The sequence below is a fragment of the Hippocampus comes genome, unplaced genomic scaffold (assembly GCF_001891065.2).
Source record: "Hippocampus comes isolate QL1 unplaced genomic scaffold, H_comes_QL1_v1.1 scaffold142, whole genome shotgun sequence".
Classification (NCBI taxonomy): Eukaryota; Metazoa; Chordata; class Actinopteri; order Syngnathiformes; family Syngnathidae; genus Hippocampus; species Hippocampus comes.
Window position 1 is genome coordinate 159,482 of NW_017805482.1, and position 19,059 is coordinate 178,540.

The 19,059-nt window shown below is 43.9% G+C and overlaps 1 protein-coding gene and 1 long non-coding RNA gene across 4 annotated transcripts in view; both read right to left on the minus strand.

The window, feature by feature from the left end:
• Nucleotides 1–8,786, minus strand: part of LOC109519385 (uncharacterized) — a 27,690-nt gene extending 18,904 nt beyond the window's left edge. Inside the window, exons 1-2 of one of the 3 annotated variants that reach the window (XR_002168945.1) lie at nucleotides 8,690–8,786; nucleotides 7,254–7,309 (exon numbers count right to left, since the gene is read on the minus strand). This is a non-coding gene — a long non-coding RNA (uncharacterized LOC109519385). Of the gene's footprint in view, nucleotides 1–7,253; nucleotides 7,313–8,361; nucleotides 8,439–8,689 lie in introns of those variants that run through there. The other 2 variants (XR_002168943.1, XR_002168944.1) reach the window with 2 other exon arrangements.
• Nucleotides 8,787–13,016: 4,230 nt separating this feature from the next.
• Nucleotides 13,017–18,719, minus strand: morf4l1 (mortality factor 4 like 1). Its single transcript, XM_019876025.1, has 12 exons — nucleotides 18,575–18,719; nucleotides 18,054–18,100; nucleotides 17,915–17,982; nucleotides 17,752–17,838; nucleotides 16,880–16,957; nucleotides 16,764–16,789; nucleotides 15,697–15,788; nucleotides 15,467–15,568; nucleotides 14,953–15,041; nucleotides 14,688–14,860; nucleotides 13,436–13,520; nucleotides 13,017–13,352 (listed from the first exon to the last, which is right to left on the minus strand). Exons 1-12 carry the CDS (start codon nucleotides 18,612–18,614, stop codon nucleotides 13,268–13,270), a joined length of 972 nt encoding a protein of 323 aa, XP_019731584.1. The 5' UTR covers nucleotides 18,615–18,719; the 3' UTR covers nucleotides 13,017–13,267.
• Nucleotides 18,720–19,059: the final 340 nt, after the last annotated feature.

The following is a 19,059-nucleotide window of genomic DNA, read 5'->3' on the forward strand; positions in this document are numbered from 1 at the left end:
GCACTCATTTACTGATCTCATTAATATCCCAACTCCGAGGAGGAGAGAGACAGCGGCAGCCGCTCCTCCTCCGCCCACCGTCCTCCGTTGCGCCCGCTCCGCTGGGCCTCCTCCTCCACCCTCCCGCTCTCATCTCCGCCTCTCTGTAGTTCAGTAATTGGGCTCAGCTCATTGTTATTCAAAACCCTGTAGAACCAATTAGCTGCGGCCCTCCTGACCCTGGCTTGCTATGTAATGGTGCAAGCTAAAGACTCTAAGTGAGGGAGCCAAGAGCAAAGGTTTTAAATTCCTTTAGTTCCTGATTAATAATCCTGTCAGGGCGATCAGAGACATTAAAGAGAGACTCTGCTTCGGCTCCCGCTTTTATGGCTTCCCTCTCATTTCGAGGCTGTCCATTAAAGCTTAATGATGCCGGGGGTCGCTCTCTCTCTCTCTCTCTCTCTCTCTCTCTCTCTCTCTCTCTCTCTCTCTCTCTCTCTCCCCTGTCTTGTCAGATAAATGTACAGTTAACAGGGTAATGAGGAATCCCAATCCTCTGGCAATCTGGGACGAGGCAGCCGCCTGACCTTTTTGGGAAGCAAGCCGGGGGGAGGACGCACATTGGACGAGATGTCCGGGTGCCCCGCAGTAGGGAGATGAAAGAGACGGGTAGATAAGACCTGAGGGGGGGGAGACAGAGATGAGAGGGATACAGATAAGGCCTCATGCAACATGGATAAGGAGGGGGAAACTAAAGAGAGGCAGAGGTAGATGATAACGACAGAACCCAACCCACTCCCCTCCTCCGAAGGGCATAATTTCACGATGGGGCCAAAAGCGGTTAGCGCATCTGCCTCACAGTTCACAGGGTTGGGGTTCGAGCCAATCTTGTGTGGATTTTCTCCAGGTACTCTGTCTTCTTCCCGCATTCCAAAAACATCCATGTTTGGTTGATTTAAGAATTGTCCGTTCATCCAGAAGTACGTTTGCCAGGTCTGTCACAATCTCCATTTAATGGGCTTGACCCTTGGTACTCTCAACTTCTTTCACGGCAAACCCAATTTCATCTGAAATGTTTTGATAAGAACCGATGAGTTTAGTCCATACAATTTCAACTACCTGGTCAGACAGGCTGACCTATAAAAAGCATTGGTTGCTCAGTGGCGGATGAGAAGAATGAAATTAGCCTCGAGGCTATGACATCTGCTTCAAATTTCTGAGGTTCTGGCTTCCCAAGGTAACCTGGGCGAGGGTCCAGCTCATGACTAACAAGTGCTACAGGAAATTCATGAATGCGTAGAACACTTGGTTATCTTTTCATTTGAAACTATATTTAGCTAGCAAGGCGAATTAGCATCACATGCTGTGTTTATGTTCATGCCTTAATTGTCCTCATATGGCTTCCCTCTCATTTCGAGGCTGTCCATTAAAGCTTAATGATGCCGGGGGTCGCTCTCTCTCTCTCTCTCTCTCTCTCTCTCTCTCTCTCTCTCTCTCTCTCTCTCTCTCCCCTGTCTTGTCAGATAAATGTACAGTTAACAGGGTAATGAGGAATCCCAATCCTCTGGCAATCTGGGACGAGGCAGCCGCCTGACCTTTTTGGGAAGCAAGCCGGGGGGAGGACGCACATTGGACGAGATGTCCGGGCGCCCCGCAGTAGGGAGATGAAAGAGACGGGTAGATAAGACCTGAGGGGGGGGAGACAGAGATGAGAGGGATACAGATAAGGCCTCATGCAACATGGATAAGGAGGGGGAAACTAAAGAGAGGCAGAGGTAGATGATAACGACAGAACCCAACCCACTCCCCTCCTCCGAAGGGCATAATTTCACGATGGGGCCAAAAGCGGTTAGCGCATCTGCCTCACAGTTCACAGGGTTGGGGTTCGAGCCAATCTTGTGTGGATTTTCTCCAGGTACTCTGTCTTCTTCCCGCATTCCAAAAACATCCATGTTTGGTTGATTTAAGAATTGTCCGTTCATCCAGAAGTACGTTTGCCAGGTCTGTCACAATCTCCATTTAATGGGCTTGACCCTTGGTACTCTCAACTTCTTTCACGGCAAACCCAATTTCATCTGAAATGTTTTGATAAGAACCGATGAGTTTAGTCCATACAATTTCAACTACCTGGTCAGACAGGCTGACCTATAAAAAGCATTGGTTGCTCAGTGGCGGATGAGAAGAATGAAATTAGCCTCGAGGCTATGACATCTGCTTCAAATTTCTGAGGTTCTGGCTTCCCAAGGTAACCTGGGCGAGGGTCCAGCTCATGACTAACAAGTGCTACAGGAAATTCATGAATGCGTAGAACACTTGGTTATCTTTTCATTTGAAACTATATTTAGCTAGCAAGGCGAATTAGCATCACATGCTGTGTTTATGTTCATGCCTTAATTGTCCTCATGCGTCGTCCACAGCTAGCCAAGCAGTAATCGAGTGATAAGCATGGGGGCGCGGTTTGAGGTCAAACAATTAGAATTGTTGACGAAAACCATTTAATCGACAAATGAATAAAATTTCAGAAAGGTTGCCATGAACCTTGTCTAACATAGCCGCCAGCTTTGTTCAAAGTGGAACAACACGTTCACATGGCAATTATCATCGCTTTGCATCCTGTTTAACTCCAAAAAGACCAGGCTAACTACTTCCTTGTTTCCAGCAGCCACGCTATGCTAAGCTATTAGCCGTGTCGGGCCTGTAATTTATATGTCCTGTTCATTCAAATTCGTTGGTGACTCCAAATGTCTTATTACAGTCTTGTTGACAGTCTTCCACAGCCTGCGGGTTTACTGAGCAAATAACAGTATTTTATCCACTCGAATGCTTCAAATCAGTCACAGCGAGGACATGGTCCTGTCTTGCCTGTGAGTCACCACAACAAGTGAACACACTTGGAAGCACGATTGGCCTGCAGGGCAGCATGCTCACACCTGTTTTCCTCAACCTGTTTGTAAAAATGGTGCTGTTTGCATTCCGTGCGCCCAAGTGCTTATTTGGTTGACTTCTCCGGGCTTGGCCGAGAGTCGTGGGAGGATTCGCAGGCGATGTTGTAAACACGGGCTGCTTCAAGGCCTCTGACACCCATGCGTCACCTCCCCGCTGCTATAATTCCTTTTACAACAAACGCCATAAAGCTCTCCGGTGGCCAAATATTTACAGTTGCCCGAGTTTCCTTCCTTCGAGGGCTGTTTTCTGTCCGAGTAGCAACAGGTCTGCGGAGCGACTCCAGACATCTTATCGGGGAGTTGAGGGTGAAGGACCCAGTGATCTGGACAGGGAGGAGGGGCCCCTGATGAGTGTTTAAACCCTTTTTGACATCTCCTGGCTAGCGTGCTCTGTTAGTGGACGCAATTGACCGGGCAAACAAACAAAGTGCGGGATGACCTCTGTTGATCGGACAAATAAACGTCTGCGTGTCAATATTACCAATGACTTTGTGAATGGAAGACAAATATACCGAGCACAGCAAAATGGACGAGTCTCGCAGGGCATTATCATGCTGGTATGAAGAGTAAAAAGCTGTTCTGAAAAATGGCATCGATGTGGTTCTTTGTTTGTGACAACTGCATTTGAGAGACAAAAATAGAAGTTTCTACGGAAACAAAAACAGCCATCTGTGAAAATGGAGGTCAACATTTCCCTTTTTTTTTTTGCTTGTATACAGCTAGCTCGGTCTCTGGAGAGCCTGCACACCTATCAAGTGTGAAATTAAACAACCAAGTTAATCTTTCGTATCAGCATTTCTGAAAATGTGTCTTTTTCCGAGCTGCTTGCTTCGTTTTAATGTAGTAACTTGCATCGCAACCACCTCCACAACAACAGTTGGGCAGATTAAAATGAGCAAACAGCGTCTTTTGAGCACGTGCCATTCATTTGCAGTCTGGACGGGAGGGCTGAACGTGTCCTGCTCGAGTGGGCGTCTCAGAGTATCCAGACGTTTCTCAGACCACCACAAAGTACGTTTCTCCTCGCTATCCTTCAAAAATAGTTGCGAGAGGGGTCAGGAAAGTCGCAAAGATGACAACACTGAGTAGGCTTGCTTGTTTGCTTTGCCTAGATCAGTTACTAGTCACCGAAGTGCTTGGCATTTGCATTAAAGTGGATGTTAAGTTTACATGACTTTGTGTTCACATATGGATTTTAAAATATGACATCACCACTTATTGGCTTGGCATGAATGTCACAGCGCTTCGTGTTTTATCAGGTCCACGTGACATGTTATCGTTATGCCAATGCCGTAGTCTATACATGGAATGTTGTCAACACAATGGTAGGAGAACTTTCTGTAGACACAGGTGACCGAACGGTGAATTTCATCAAGAGATGTTTTCCTGTAACGGATCCTTTTTTGCGATGCCCCTTGAATCAATTGTCTTGAAACGAGCAGCAGAGGGCCTGATGAGTCCCTCCACATCCCAGTGCTGTGATTCGAGACGTTGACCCTCTTTTAATATGCGAAATTCCCATTTTCTCTGATTCATGAGTAAGAGCCCTCAGGGGGAGCGCGGCCAGTGGCAGTCTGCCAAAAAAAGAAGGGAAAAAAAAAAGCCCCTCCTTGTAGCAAAGCTCCATAAGTCGTGGTTGCACACCATTAATAGTCATCGCTTGTCTCACGCTAACTTTGCTATTGTTATTGGCAGCTTGCAACGGGGAGAGCGCCTTACACAAGAAGCACCGTGACTGGGCAGGGAATTCTTAACTTTGAACATGAGCAGATTATACATAAAAGTATTGTGAAATGTTCGAAATGTGCACATGCAAAAGACTATAATACTGCATTGCATTTTGCATTAGCCAACTTAAGTGGCAAGTAGTTATTAAATGGTCAATCTATCTACGGGAATGCAGCGCTGTAACGTGCCAATGAATCTACATTCACATCAGTTAGAGTCCAGACTTGCCACGTGTTACTTTGTAAAACGATGTGATCTTGTCCTGATTGCTTTTACGGGCTGTGTTAGATGAGCTTGAACCTGACCTTTTTCCCCTTCATACAGAAGTCATCCGCACTTACAGCATGAGCACGTCCTCCAAATACGACTCCGTCATCAACGTGATATTTGACACAATTTCAGACCCGCCATTTGATGGCGGGCAGGCTAGCGGCTTCATTTGGGGTCTCGTCGAGAGTATCATTTTCATCTGTGGGTTAAAGGGTGTGGGGGGCGGCCAAGCACACAAGACCTACTGTTGGAGAGCGGCCACGTGATGACAGACCCACCAAGAATGTTGCCCCGACCGCCAAATGTAATAGAGCACCACGGTTCTCTTATTAAGGGGTGAAATAATTTCCACCAAAGTGGTTGGCGGCGCTGACAGCGCAGATGAATGCTGTCTGTACACGAGCCAGCATAACAACTGCTCCTGCATGCATACTGAAGGCTGAGGGAGGCCTGCCAGCTCGGCATTCATGCATATTTGCCTCGGTGAACATCTGCCAGTGCAAATAATTGATGCTGTTCTCTCCGATAATGGCCACTGGATCCCCTCTGATAAGTTTTCGACAACTTCTACACGTACAGTAAGCCTCATTCCCCTCCATCTTGACCACAGGTCACACTTGACGGCGAGGAGGAAATTCCCAGGCGGGAAAAAATATGTAAAAAAGAGTCAACTGCTTCCTGTCCCTGCTCGGCTTCTGGGTTAAGCATGCTGTCAAGGCTGCGTATGCACAACATCCTCCTCAGTCACGGGTCCTGACGGAGTGTTGCCGTGGGTGGGATCGCCACGGCGGCCCTCGACGCTCCACGCACAGCGGTGAATATCCAATGAGCACACTTGGAGGAGGATCAAAACATTTGAGCTCAATGATGCTACAGCGAGTCCAACAGCGCTGGTGTGATGTTCCAACACAACGCTATCAGGTGATTAAACATCCGAGGGGAGTCTCAAACGTCGCCACGAGCAGATGCTGGATTAATGATTAATTGACTCTGTGCCATTTCTGTTTCATCTAGACCGACCCACCAATGAGGGAGAATTTAATTCACTTATGACATCCAACTGACACTATGTGAACTAAATAAAATTATTAGGACATGCCGCCTCATCAATTAACTAGTCAATAAGGGGTGGATGAGCTATCCTTAGGACATACTTAGTCATATTACATCATCAACCATTGTGTGCTTTAAGCGAGATGGCCACCTATCAACTTTTAACACCAGAAGTGATTTTTGGCAGCACGCCGCACTTGCGGTAAGCATGTCCGGCTCACAATTCTGAGATTGGGGGTTCGAATTTGGGCTTCGGTGTACTGTTTTGTTTTTTTCCGGCTACTCTGGATTCCTCCTGCAAACATTGAAAACTCTAAATTCTCCTGAAAGTGAATGCCCATGATTGTTTGTACCGCTGCCCCCACCATTGGTTGGCGACCAGTGTATACCTACTGTCGCCCAAAATTGGATCCCAGCTCACCCGTCACACCAAAAGGACAAGTCTCGTCACCGAAACTACATATCTGTTGTAGGACTGAGACTAATCTCGAAGTAGCAGCAAGCGTCAGGATTATTCAACATTTACGATTGTTGGCCCTGATGGTGTTCATGAGCAGATCATGGAGGGAGGCAGGGAGGGAATCACTCTTGACCACCACATGTTAATTGCTCCAGATAATCTTTCGAGACATCCCGCAATTGAAAAGGGAGGAAATGCTTAAATTCGGCCTGATTAACAATATTTGTCCGTCCTACTTCAGTCGATTTGTTAAAGGCCACTTTCCCCTCCCAGGAAGGTCCATTAAGAGATGCGTGAATTATTCTAGGGGGGGGGGGGGGGGGAGGTGCACCACACTTTGGGTGAACTGGAACACAGAATGTGAGTCAGTCACAAAAGTTACTCTATTCTATGGGGGGAAAAAAAACAACCCTCTATTTTTTTTTTCCATTTCCACTTCCTGAAGTGGTAACAGGAAGATGTCCCAATGCGGCAGTACCAGTATTGTGACTTGCCTCTTAAATCATAATAAAACCCAGACCGCTCTGCTCCCAGAGACATACCATCCTCCATTACATAAGTCTGCGTTTGAAAAACAACACATAAAATGTTAGTACACACCTGAGGAGTGATTATAGTGTGTAAAACCCTTGAAGGGAGAGTAAAACATCAAATGAACACATGCACAGGGGAAACGGGAGTGATGAAAGGGTGGAAACCCCCACACGCACATCAAGTCTGCCAACATTTTTTTTAATACTTTACGCGTGTGTGTGTGTGTGTGTGTGTGTGTGTGTGTCAGTCGAGGCAAAGAGCTGTCGAGAAGTTCTCCTCATTACCTTTCCGCCGTTGCGCAGACTGGCAGGAGGTCAGCGTGCTGTACCCCCGACGCGAGCTGCTGTCAACAAGCAAGGAGAATAGTTACAAGATCGAGGGCAGCGCCGTGGCTCGGCGAGGTCACGCTGAATCACTCAAGCCGGAGCTGACCGAGGACACGGCTGGACAACATGTCACGACTCAGAACTCCTAATGGCTTAATCAGCCACCAATCTAACGTACACGCCACTGCACGCGTGCATGTTGGCAGTCGTACGGGCGGGGATCACGTCGCTGTTTTCACGACTATTTATGGACCTTGACTTCACATTTCTAGGTTGGAATCCACAGTGTAACGTGAACCTGAAAAGCACATTTTCTGGTCTATGAGAAACAAACTCTTCACAGTGGAAGAGTTGTCCTGTTGATCTAACAATAACTGCGCTATTATCGGGTGACCTGGTGAAGTGGTTTTAGCTCATATCCTTGAAATTTTGAACAGTTTTAACATTTACGAATCATGCAGCTGGGAGAGGGAGAAAAAAAATCATCTTAACACACCCAATACCACAGGATCATCAGTCAGGAGGATAATCGTTTTGACACATCCGAGTGCAGGGCCTTTGCTGACTTTGACGGAAAGTATGGGGAAATTGTGATCGTTTTCCAGCTGTGAATGTGACTATGAAGGGTTGTTTTTCTATATACGTCGTGTGATTGGCCAACAACCAGAGTCAGATGAGGTAGGCTCCATCCCAACATGTGACCCTAAGTAAGCTAAGCACTACCAAAAAAAAAAAAAAGCACGTTCTATTATTTTACACATCAAAGTGATCATGTGTAGAGAGAAATTGCTCTTAGAAACCTCGTTTTATGGGGTTAAACCAGGCAACTCAATAAACTACCAACTTGGTTCACAGTGTACTTTGTAGCCAATACTGCCCTCTGCAGGTCAAAAGGGGAACCAAACTTCACTGGATACCCAACGACGAGTGTCTCCGACGGAGCTTAAGTCATACTCAACTGAGAGGTCTTTCCTTATTTTCTCCAGCTCATGTAGTCAAATAAAGCCGCAATGCAATTGCATATCATTGCAAACTCCAACCATAATAACAGTGTTTCCTGGCTTACCACAGTTGCAGTTTTTGTAGTCAAGCCTAAGCCATGTCTGATACAAAAGTACTGCTTTGTACCAATGAACTATATTGATGAGAGTTGAGGAGTTTCGTGTAGTGCTTTTGCATCGATCTTGTAGTATTCTCGTGCCAAGAAACTACTGAAAATTGAAGCCAGTTGAGGGATTTGATGTATGCTTTGCCGCCATCCTGTGGCATCTATAAGCAATTCGAAAACTTTTTCGAGGGGCGTCAATTACTCAGACTTTCGCTTTTTGTAGCTCGGCTCGTTTCGAACAATTGCGCTGTTGAACATAGTCATGGAAAAAAATTATCACACCAACCTTGTTTCTTCAGCTTTTTTGTCGGTACGACAAAAGGTACATTTGTGTGGTCTGGAGAGTGGTTCATGTACGGGTTTCTCTTATGCCTTTTTCTTCGGCGCCTCATTCTGACGTCACCACAAACTAGGCATAACAAACAGAGACCAGAGTACATGACCCACTCTTAAGCATAAAGCCTCTAAACCGGGACGTTACACTAACAATGACAACAACAAATAGCTCAAAAGAGTTTAATTCACGAGCTCATCTATCTTCCCCAAAAATTGAAGAACACGTGGTGGTTTAACACGTTTTTTTTCCATCACTGGAAACTCACCAAAAGTGTTAGTTAAATATGTTCTTATAGTCACAGTAGTAGTCCTTCCAGATTTCCTGATCACAAACACACATTAACAAGTCAGCGTGGCAGTAATATCTGTGTTTTATTCTAGCATGTGCCATGAGAGACAAGCAGCAGACGCAAGCTCACAAAACACGTGACGTCAAAGCTAATTGAGAAAAGGCCTCAACGCCTACCGAAAGCTTTCATGAATTAGCCTCCCAGCGAGCAAGATCCTGGGCTCTGAAAGCGCTTCGATACTGCACCGCTTGCATTGGAAACAGATGGATCAAACAGCCCTTTCCTTTATTTGGACTGAACTGTTATTGGAAGGACTTTCAGCGAGAACTGCCAACGCTGGCCGCCGTTCAGCAAAACAAATAGACACAGATGTAGTTTTCCATTTTACAGGCTGTTTATGTTGTGCAAATTCCTTCCCCCAGAAGAGCGGGATATGTTCTTTCATGTTTTAGTGGCTCCGACTGACCGCAGCCCTTTGTGGAGAGTGTACTTTTCCACTACTAATGACATGCAGTCACACAAAGCTCTGGCAGCCATGCACGGCTAAGACTCGCTGCCCAATATCTAATTAGTCCACCACTAACTCCCAGTCTGGGGAAACATTCAGTACCACATTAAACGCTGGCGGTTTTTCACCTCAAAAAGAGTGCAGAGCAGATGGATTTGCTGTTGAGGAATCATTTGAGGCACAAATCGCCTCCATCAGTCAGTTTAAGTGACAACATTCTGGGGCTGCGGTTGTCACTGATCCCCCGTAGTCGAATTGATGCAGCTTGGAGGGAGCCGAGGATTGGATGACAGTTTTATGTGCTGCAATGACGCTTTGGTGGTTTGTGTGCACGCATGTGGATCTCCACTAAAACATGATGTCGATATTTTGACAACTGCGGAATTCAGTCGTGAAAACGCTTTGTGAAATCCTGACATCTAGTGGCTGCTTCGCATCACAACATCCCCCGGCCCCAAAAAGAAAAAACGCCCAGGAACCACCGCGCAATACTTCCAGAAAAAAGATTTGTGTGTGTGTGTGTGTGTGTGTGTGTGCAATACTTCCAGATAAGCGATTTAGCGCGCGCGCGTGTGTCTGTGTGTGTGTGTTTTTAACAGTACAGTATGCCTAACCATGTGTGAAAAAGTACTTAGCCCAGTGGTTCTTAACCTTATTCAAGGTACTGAACCCAACCAGTTCATATGCACATTCACCGAACCCTTCATGAGTGAAAAATAAAAACATGATTTTTTACAAACGCATTTTTTTAAAAACAGAAAAAAAGTCAACACAATTAGTAGAAGTACAAGGTGTTTAATTGTGCACGAAATGAACCAGCCAGTGATGGCCAAGGGGGCGCGTCATAACTACCGGTAATTGACATGTTGAGTCCAGTGGTCTTAACCTCCATGGCAGAGGCTCTGTCGAACCCCTGAGACTGATTCGCCGAACCTCAAGGGTTCAATCGAACCCAGGTTAAGAACCACTGACTTAGTTAGCCCCTTGTTGTGGCTAATCACATCTTGTAGTTCATTTTCACAGATCAGGCAGCACAAGTGGTCGATTTGTTAGCATGTCGGCCTCACAGTCCAGAGGTGCAGGGTTCGATTCTGGGCCTGTGTGGAGTTTGCATGTTCACCCCGTGCCTGCGCTGGTTTCCTCCGTGTTACACCAGTTTCCTCCCACATTCCAAAAACATGCATCTGGTTTCCTCCGTGTTAGTTTCCTCCCACATTCCAAAAACATGCATGGTAGGTTAATGGAACATTCTAAATTGGCCCTAGGTGCGACTGTGAGTGTGAATGGATGGTTTGTCTGTGTGCCCTGTGATTGGCTGGCAACTGGTTCAGGGTGTCCCCTGCCTACTGCCCAAAGACAGCTGGGATAGGCTAAAAGCATGCCCGCGACTCTCCTGAGGACAAGCAGATCAGATAATGGATGGAATTAAGCATGCCCGCGATCCTCCTGAGGACAAGCAGATCAGATAATGGATGGAATTCAGAGACCACATCCAGGCCTGCTCAATGACGAAATAACCTTAATAGAACCAGTCTGACAAAATGAAGTTGCCCAAATGATCTCGAAAAGCTGCAACCAAATTATCTAAAGAATTTCAAGAAATAAAGTAATTGACATCTGCAGTCTCTACAAGGTTACCAAGTGAATCGTAACACTTTAAGACTCAAGCGAATCACGATGGGAGACATTATCCACAAAGGGAAAAAATATGGAAGATCTGTCTTGGAGCAGCTAAGCGAAGAAAAATTACGACCATGAGAGCAAAGTGCCAACTGATACAAGAGGTCACAAAGCAACCCAGGACATCATCTAAAGAATTGCTGGCCTCCCTCGCCTCAGTTAAAGTCAGTGTTCAGGACTCAACAATGACGAAGAGACCTGGCCAAAACGATATTCATTGCGGAGTTGCAAGACGAAAACCACTGCTGACCAAAAAGAACGTCAAGGCTCATCTTACTTTTGCAAAACACATTTAAATGATTCCCAACACTTTTGGGAGAAAATTCTATGGACTGACAAAAAGAAAGGTGGACTGTTTAGGAAGCTATGCATCCTGTTCCATCTGGCGTAAATGTAATTCAGCTTTTCTGGAAAACGACCTCATGCAAACAGTTAAACATACTCTGGGGCTGCTTTGGCACTTCAGGACCTTAATGACTTGCTGTGATTGATGGAACCATAAACTCTGTTCTTTCCTAGAAAATCCTGTGGGAGAATGTTTGGCCATCAGTTTGTGAAATGAAGCTGAAGCGCATTTGGGTTTGCATCACAACAAAACAACAACCGAAAACACATCAGCAAGTCAACTTTTCAATGGCTTTAAAAAAACCTTTTGGAGTGGTATAATCGAAGTTCAGAGTTGATTCTGATTGAAATGCTGTTTGTTGTTATATATTTTTATGCAATTCAGGTTGCTGCTATTATATCTTGTTCTTCTACTTCTTCCTTTCATAACTTTGCTGCTGTGAATTGGGAATTTCTCCATTGCGAGACTAATAAAGGTTTTCTTATTTTTAGCTGTGTGTGTTTCAATGCACTACATGTTTGCACTGTGGTTGAGAGAGGGAAGTAATTTCATCTGTGCTGTATCTTGCACACAGAGCATATTTGACAATAAAACTGACTTGACTTGAATAACCATGGTCGACCGCTAATTATCGACCGCTGATCAATCAGAGCATCCCTAAGATGCATGTGCCAAATGTGAAGAGTACAAGAGGAGCAAGTACTTGAAATAACAACCGTCTATGATAGCGGTACTGATTTAAAGATATCAATTTGGAAAATAAAGAGAATCACTGTCTCTTTCAAGCCAGTCTTGGTGAGCTACATCTGGCATACAAAGAAAAAAATGGTTACATGTGGTTTTTGTTAAGTTCGATGGGGGAAATGGTATTAAGTAACCCCATCCCTCCAACGGTGCTTTTGGCCCTTTTTGGCCCTAACAAGTACAAGTTGGCCAGCACCGACGAAACCACAAATCAGTCTAAAAACAAACATTTACCATCTTTGTTTTGTTTTTTTGTCAAATACATCACTGCAATTGAGGGAAAGGCTGGTGTCTGCAAAACATCCGAGAGCTTGATATTTCTCTCTGCGGCATCACATGCTTCTCATCACATCTGCTGACAACAACAGCACACTGTGACACGGTCAACGCAAACCATCAGAGATCAATTCATGTTCTGAGAGGATTATCGCATTGAGGCTATTTTTCAAGTTGGAGAAATCATCACTTGATTGCTGGATCCGGAGCTGTTCGTGCAGTTTACCCATTGACGGGCCAAAAACAAACAAACTCATTTGAAATGTGATTCGTACTGACATTTTGCTTTGCCGGAGAACTTCCACATTATACCGCAGTGCGAAATACATTCCGGTTTATCTCATTCTCATTCAAGTGTTACAGCCAACAAACAAGCTTGGATTCTGAGAAAATCTTTCATGGAAGTCCCAGAGAGCAAAGCGAAGACACATGATGAAATGAAGCACTTTTATTAGAAAACAATGACTGTATGTGAGCAAAAACAAAGAACCAAAAGGTGAAATGTTGAAGTTCCTTGTCAAAAGACGGGTCGTAGAAACTAATGGGTGGTATTAAAAAAACATACCAATACAAGGAGAGCGTACTTAGCAGCTTTCCGAATGAAAGAAACTTGACGAGTTGGTCCGAGACTTCCTTGATGATCCACTCATCCTGATCCACGATAAGCTCTCCTAATCACAAAGTTCAAACGGCCTTACGGTGGTACTCCGGCGGGGCCACCTCGTAGTCGCTGGCGCTGAAGAGCGTCGCAGAGTTCTTGACGAGGTACCTGCAACGAAGAGACAAGCGTCACGTGTCTGCAGTGTTTTCCAGGCCAGAGCTGATGTGATGAGCCACATTTAAAAAACTCACTTGAGGAAGTCTTGCAGGTAGGTGAGCAGCAGTGCCAGGCTCTTCTCATCCAGGGGAGTGTAAGCCAGCATGGCTCCGATTCGCACTTGCAAGACCAAAAGGGGAAGATATTACCAAGAAGCGCCTCACATATCAGATTGAACAGCATCAAAAATACTGATGCAAATTTTCCTGCACATTCCAAAAGGTGCTCTCTTGAAATCTGTTGACCGTGTAGGATTGTCATGGTCATGGAACAGATTAGACATGGTCACAACCTCGGTAACCACCTCACCGCGACCATCACCGCAGCTCAAGTGTTGATACGAAGCAGGATGGACGGATGGATTCTAAGTCAGTTCCTACTGGTCAGATCTTGGAGTAGAAATTGAGAACAGGCATTTGCCAACCTTCTGGTGTGCAACCTTGTGAGCAGACAGGAGTAGTGCAGGTTGCAGTCCTCTCGTATTGTCTTTCAAGTTGGAATGTTTTTAACGCACACACCTCACGAGGCTGGCCGTTGTGCTGACAACACATTCTCAAATAGAACTGACACTAACCTGGCTGGTTTTCCTATTGGAAGCTTGTTTCTAAAACTTCCAGCGAGTAGTTTAAATATTTCTACGGGACTCATCAAATTACTACAATATTTGAAACCTCAGAAAAACGGTCACAGCACATGACAGGACTTGAACTTATTATAAACTAGTAAATTATAGTCTAATGTTTCATTCAATAACATGAGGAAAGGTGTCCAATACTGACTGTAATTGTACTTTTTTCCTCATTGTATTTAATGACACATTTGTGATCATAATAACTACTTTTCTTATGGTTCCTTGCCCAATAAATGATCTGTTTCTGAAAAAACAATCCCGCCACAAATTACAGACACGACTCCCACATCACTTCACTGTGTGCTTCCGCACTTCGAGTTTGAACATTAGCAGATCCTCTCAAGCTTGTTTACACACCCTGATGCATTGAAGTGCTCTCATGTGATTGGATAACTGGATATTCACATCACCAGAATGACCTCATGAAGTGACCGGTGGATGGATTTTTAGAATCATGCAATTTAATTCATATCGCATCATCATTTTGAATGATAGAAGTACGTATCATGGGAGGGAGGTTTATCACAGTAAATCAGAATATGGGAGGATAATTGATTAAGACAGTACCCCCACCACCACATAATCATGTTAACAATGCTATCCTAGTTTGATAGCAGATAAGAACAGAGGGAGTAATGTTGTGTAAGATGGTTTACCAAAGAGCCTTAAGAGGTGGGGGGCGCCATAGATCTGCGACATGGACGTATCTGGGTGGTTGGCCAAGATGTCTGCGTACTGCGGCCTCTCAAATTTGTAGAGCAGCTGCGTGCCCAGCATGACATTGAAATATTCCCGCACGCCGGCAACCACCTCGCTCACCGCAAACTCCCTGGAGCGACCAAGATCAAAGAACCTTTAAGTCTCCAGACAGAACTTTAAGAAAACAAGCAAACCTCTGAGAAGATTAGAAACGGGCGTTACTTGCTGTCAGAGGTTCCTCTCGATTTCTTGTAGTTTGCATAATCTTCAAGCACGGCATCAACGTTCTTCTTAGCAGGCAGATGGAAGAGCTGGAGACAGAAAACAAACACAGAGTGGTGATACTGGATTGAAAGGTCATCAGGACCACAGCACACTGGGAGACGAGACCGAAACCGACTGAGCGGGTAATGTGACCATAAATCTTCAGAAAAAGGTGGTTGACCGTTTCAGACTGAGGGTCATAACGCTCTCATTTGAGCTAGGATGCATGTCAAAGTAGACATTCTTAGTTTTGTTGCGACTAGGCGAATCATTTGATATGCACTTCAGCACGATCAGGGCATTTTTCAAAAATGACAACGCACGGGTGTGAAGCCTCAAAACATTGTTCCCCAGAAAGAACACCAGGGGTCACTGTTTTTCCACTGCCAAGAGTCACTGACTGCAAGTCAATTCAGTTGCTCCCATCCAGCAGCCCAAAGATACAGTACTAACAAATAAACACACCACTAACCTGTTTTTGTCGCGTAATCAGATCCCAGTCATCTACAAGCCAAGGTTTCAGCTCCTCAGGAATTTTGACTTTTACTTCCACTCTGTTTATGAAGGTCTCCTCCTGCCCAAACAAGATCAAGTTACACGATGTTACACGAGACAGCCAACAACACGTCTTTCCCAACACAGCACAAATAAACACAGTACAATGTGCTCGAACTTCAACGTATAGGGGAGTGGCGAACATACACTTTCAACAGTGGGGTCAACACGAGCCCTCTTCTTTCGTGGAGGGTGGGTGGGGTCACTTCCTGAACTTGGACCTTCTCCTGGACCAGGAGCTAAAACAGACAAAAACACTTAACTCTCCCTTCGTAATATCAAATACAAATTGCGGGACAATCTTTTTTTTGGTTTGATTTGACTCGGGTGGAAAAGGGCCAAACGAAATTCTGTGTTACAGACTGGCTGGAAACAAGAAATGGTCTCAAAATCGGGTACTTGTGCAATTTTTCCAAGCGAGGATGTGCCATCACTTGATAAAGAATGCTGTCTGTGCGTGGCCTTTGGAATAAAAATACGTGTCAAAATAATAGTAACATTTGGAAATATGGTAAAACCAGAAGCTCAAAAGAGCTGATAATTAAGTATTAGATGCACCCAGCTCCTTTAAATACAATAATAATTATAAACAATAATAATAATATGAACAATAATAATAATGATAATAATAACAGAATCATACAATTCCTGATCCACAAGCGTTGAATCAATTTTTGAATTTTTCACGCTGATTGTGAATTTGTCTCTAGCAAATCAGGTTTTCAAAATAATAACAATATAATATTTTATTTATTCATATGTGTGAAGCAAGGCCTTGGATTCAGCAATAGGTGGAATTTTTTTCTGAACTTACAATGCCTGGTGAAATCCATTATGCGCACACTTTTATAGGTCAATCTTAAACCCAAAACATGAAAATATCTCAAAAACTTCATGCGCGAGGATAAAGTAAAGACATTTTTTTAAATAGGCGTCAAAAATACATTAAGGAGCACAAAGTCGTCTGATTAAAATTTGCTATTGAGCAGTGTAATTTGTCATGGTTGTTGTTGTCTTTTTTTTTTTTTACATTACTTATATCCACTGCAGGTGACGAATATTTGTAAAACAGATTCGGTAAATCAAAACACAGCTCCGGAATAACTTTTTAAAAACCCTTTGATGTTAGTCTACATTAACAGACACCAGCATGACAAACTGGAACAAGTGATATGACATGATTGACTCCAAGACATGTAATAAAAGGCACGTACTTTTTTGTTTGTTCTTTTTGGTTTTCCTGCAATAGAACAAAAAAATACCACTGTAAAATGATGATCTGGCAATGCAAAGCAGGAGAGCCAATAAGCGCTGGGAATGTTGCACTCACACGTCGTTTTTCTGTGAAGTCGCAGGTATCTTCTTATTCGGTGCAGCACCCCTCATTCTTCCTTCAACATAATGGTCTCTATGGTAGGAAAAGAAGCGACAAAAAAAGGCAACCTTTTGGACAGGGTGACAAATAAATACCACAGCTATTATAGATGAACGATTATCATGGGCCAACTTATATATGCAGTACTCATGTAAAAAAATGCAATGTAAAATAGGTAGCTAGCGTGGACATAAATAGGTTTTTGTGATACAATAAAGTGACACCAACAAAAAATAGTTCAAAACCAATTACACCATTAATGTGACCTATAACCTGTAAGACACAGCAATAATTCCAAAAGTTATGTTTGGTGCAGACACAACACTGCCCATCACCAAAGTACACTATTCGTACAGCGACACATGGAAGTGTGTCATTTTTCTTCAGCTTCAGCCACACACAAGGTGGACAGATGAAATTATGAACGGTTCCAAATAGCACAAAATGTCCAGGCTTCTGCTGGAAAGCAAAAACAGGAATAGCTTAGGATAATATCTTAACTTTATTTGGGGTTCTTCAGAAGAACTTTAAATGGCGACAGGTGTGTGTCGACTCCCATTTAACACAAACTTAAATGTGATGTGTTAATTTTGAACACAGCCACATAACATTGGGCACACACATGCAACCAAATTATTTTAATTCTCCTCTCAAACAACTGCGTTGGACACGTTGTAGGTCACATTATTGGATGGAAGAAGTTTTGAAATTATTTATCTTGGTCTCATTACGTCACAAAAACATGTCATTTGAACATAAATGTATTTTTAACCGCTGTGTATGCTTTTTGAAAGTGTTAAAACTGAAAAATTGTTGAAGGGACATACTGGTTGGCCTTCTGAAGCTCTTTCTGTTTCTGCAGATTGCTGTCCACATACTTCAGCACTCTACTCTCAGGAACCCATTCGTCCCAACTAGGAAGAGAGAGAACAAATAAGACAACGAGGCATTTATGCCAACCAAAATACAAATGTGAACCGACTCCCTTACTTTTTATTCCATCCGCTATAATGAATGAAGTACTTGATTTGTTTCTCCTTGACGTTTATCTTAACACACTGGAGAGAGACATTATTGTTACACTTTGAGAAGGAGACGTTCAAGAAGGAGGAGTGCTGTGGAAACGTACCTTAGCTTCGTAGAGCAATGGCCCATGAAAACACAGCACTCTTTCACCTGGAAAACACATTCATTCACATACAGTTCAGCAATCCGTACAAGTAGATCAATTAGTTTTAGACAAACAAAACGTATCACGTTTTGAGAGGGAAACAAGCGCACAAATGACGTAATGACAATAAATTAGTTGCACAGTAATAGTTGCGCACACGTCAACCAACCTCGACTATTTAGGCAAGCTCAGCTAGCAGTTATCTCAGGAAAGCCTGTAGAGGCAGGGGGTCGAAATATTGCAGATGAAAACGTTTTTCAATTGATCAATAAGTTGGTTTTGACGTTATGATTATATAATTTAACACAAACTGAGATAATACCGTGAATAAAGACATGAATACAAGCGCTGTGTGCATAGCAGCAACAATGAAGGCTAGCAGCGATGGAGATGTTAGCTAATGTCTGAGCTCCAATCCATCCGCTCGGACGTTAATTATCACCACAGTTCGATTACGGTACAAGCAAGGAGCGTGATACCTTCTTGAAATTTAGGTTTCGGGTCCTGTTTCGGCGCCATTCACGGATTAAACGATCAAAATAGGGGAAAAATCGCCAGCTCCCATTCCAATCTGAAACGGTGCCGCTCACTTATAGACGTCATCACCGATGTTCTGACGTCATTAAACGCGACCAAGCATAGCGCGACAATGGTTAATTATAGAATGGTTATTTTTGTCTGTGCGTTCTGAGATAAATTATATCTTGTTCCGGAATATTAGTGTTTACATTTTATCTGGTTTCACCATGAGCGTGAAGAAGGAATTTTCGTTTTTCTGTTAAAATGGATGCGACCACCGTTTTGAAAGGGGAAATGTACAATTAACACTGAACTTGTCTCAACTTACAAATTGACTTATTGTGAAATGCGGGCCTGTTAAATTGCACAAAAATCTGATATACTAGTAGGAACCCATGACTTATTTTGTTGTATGGATGACAGCTGGTTTATTGTGCCTCTTACC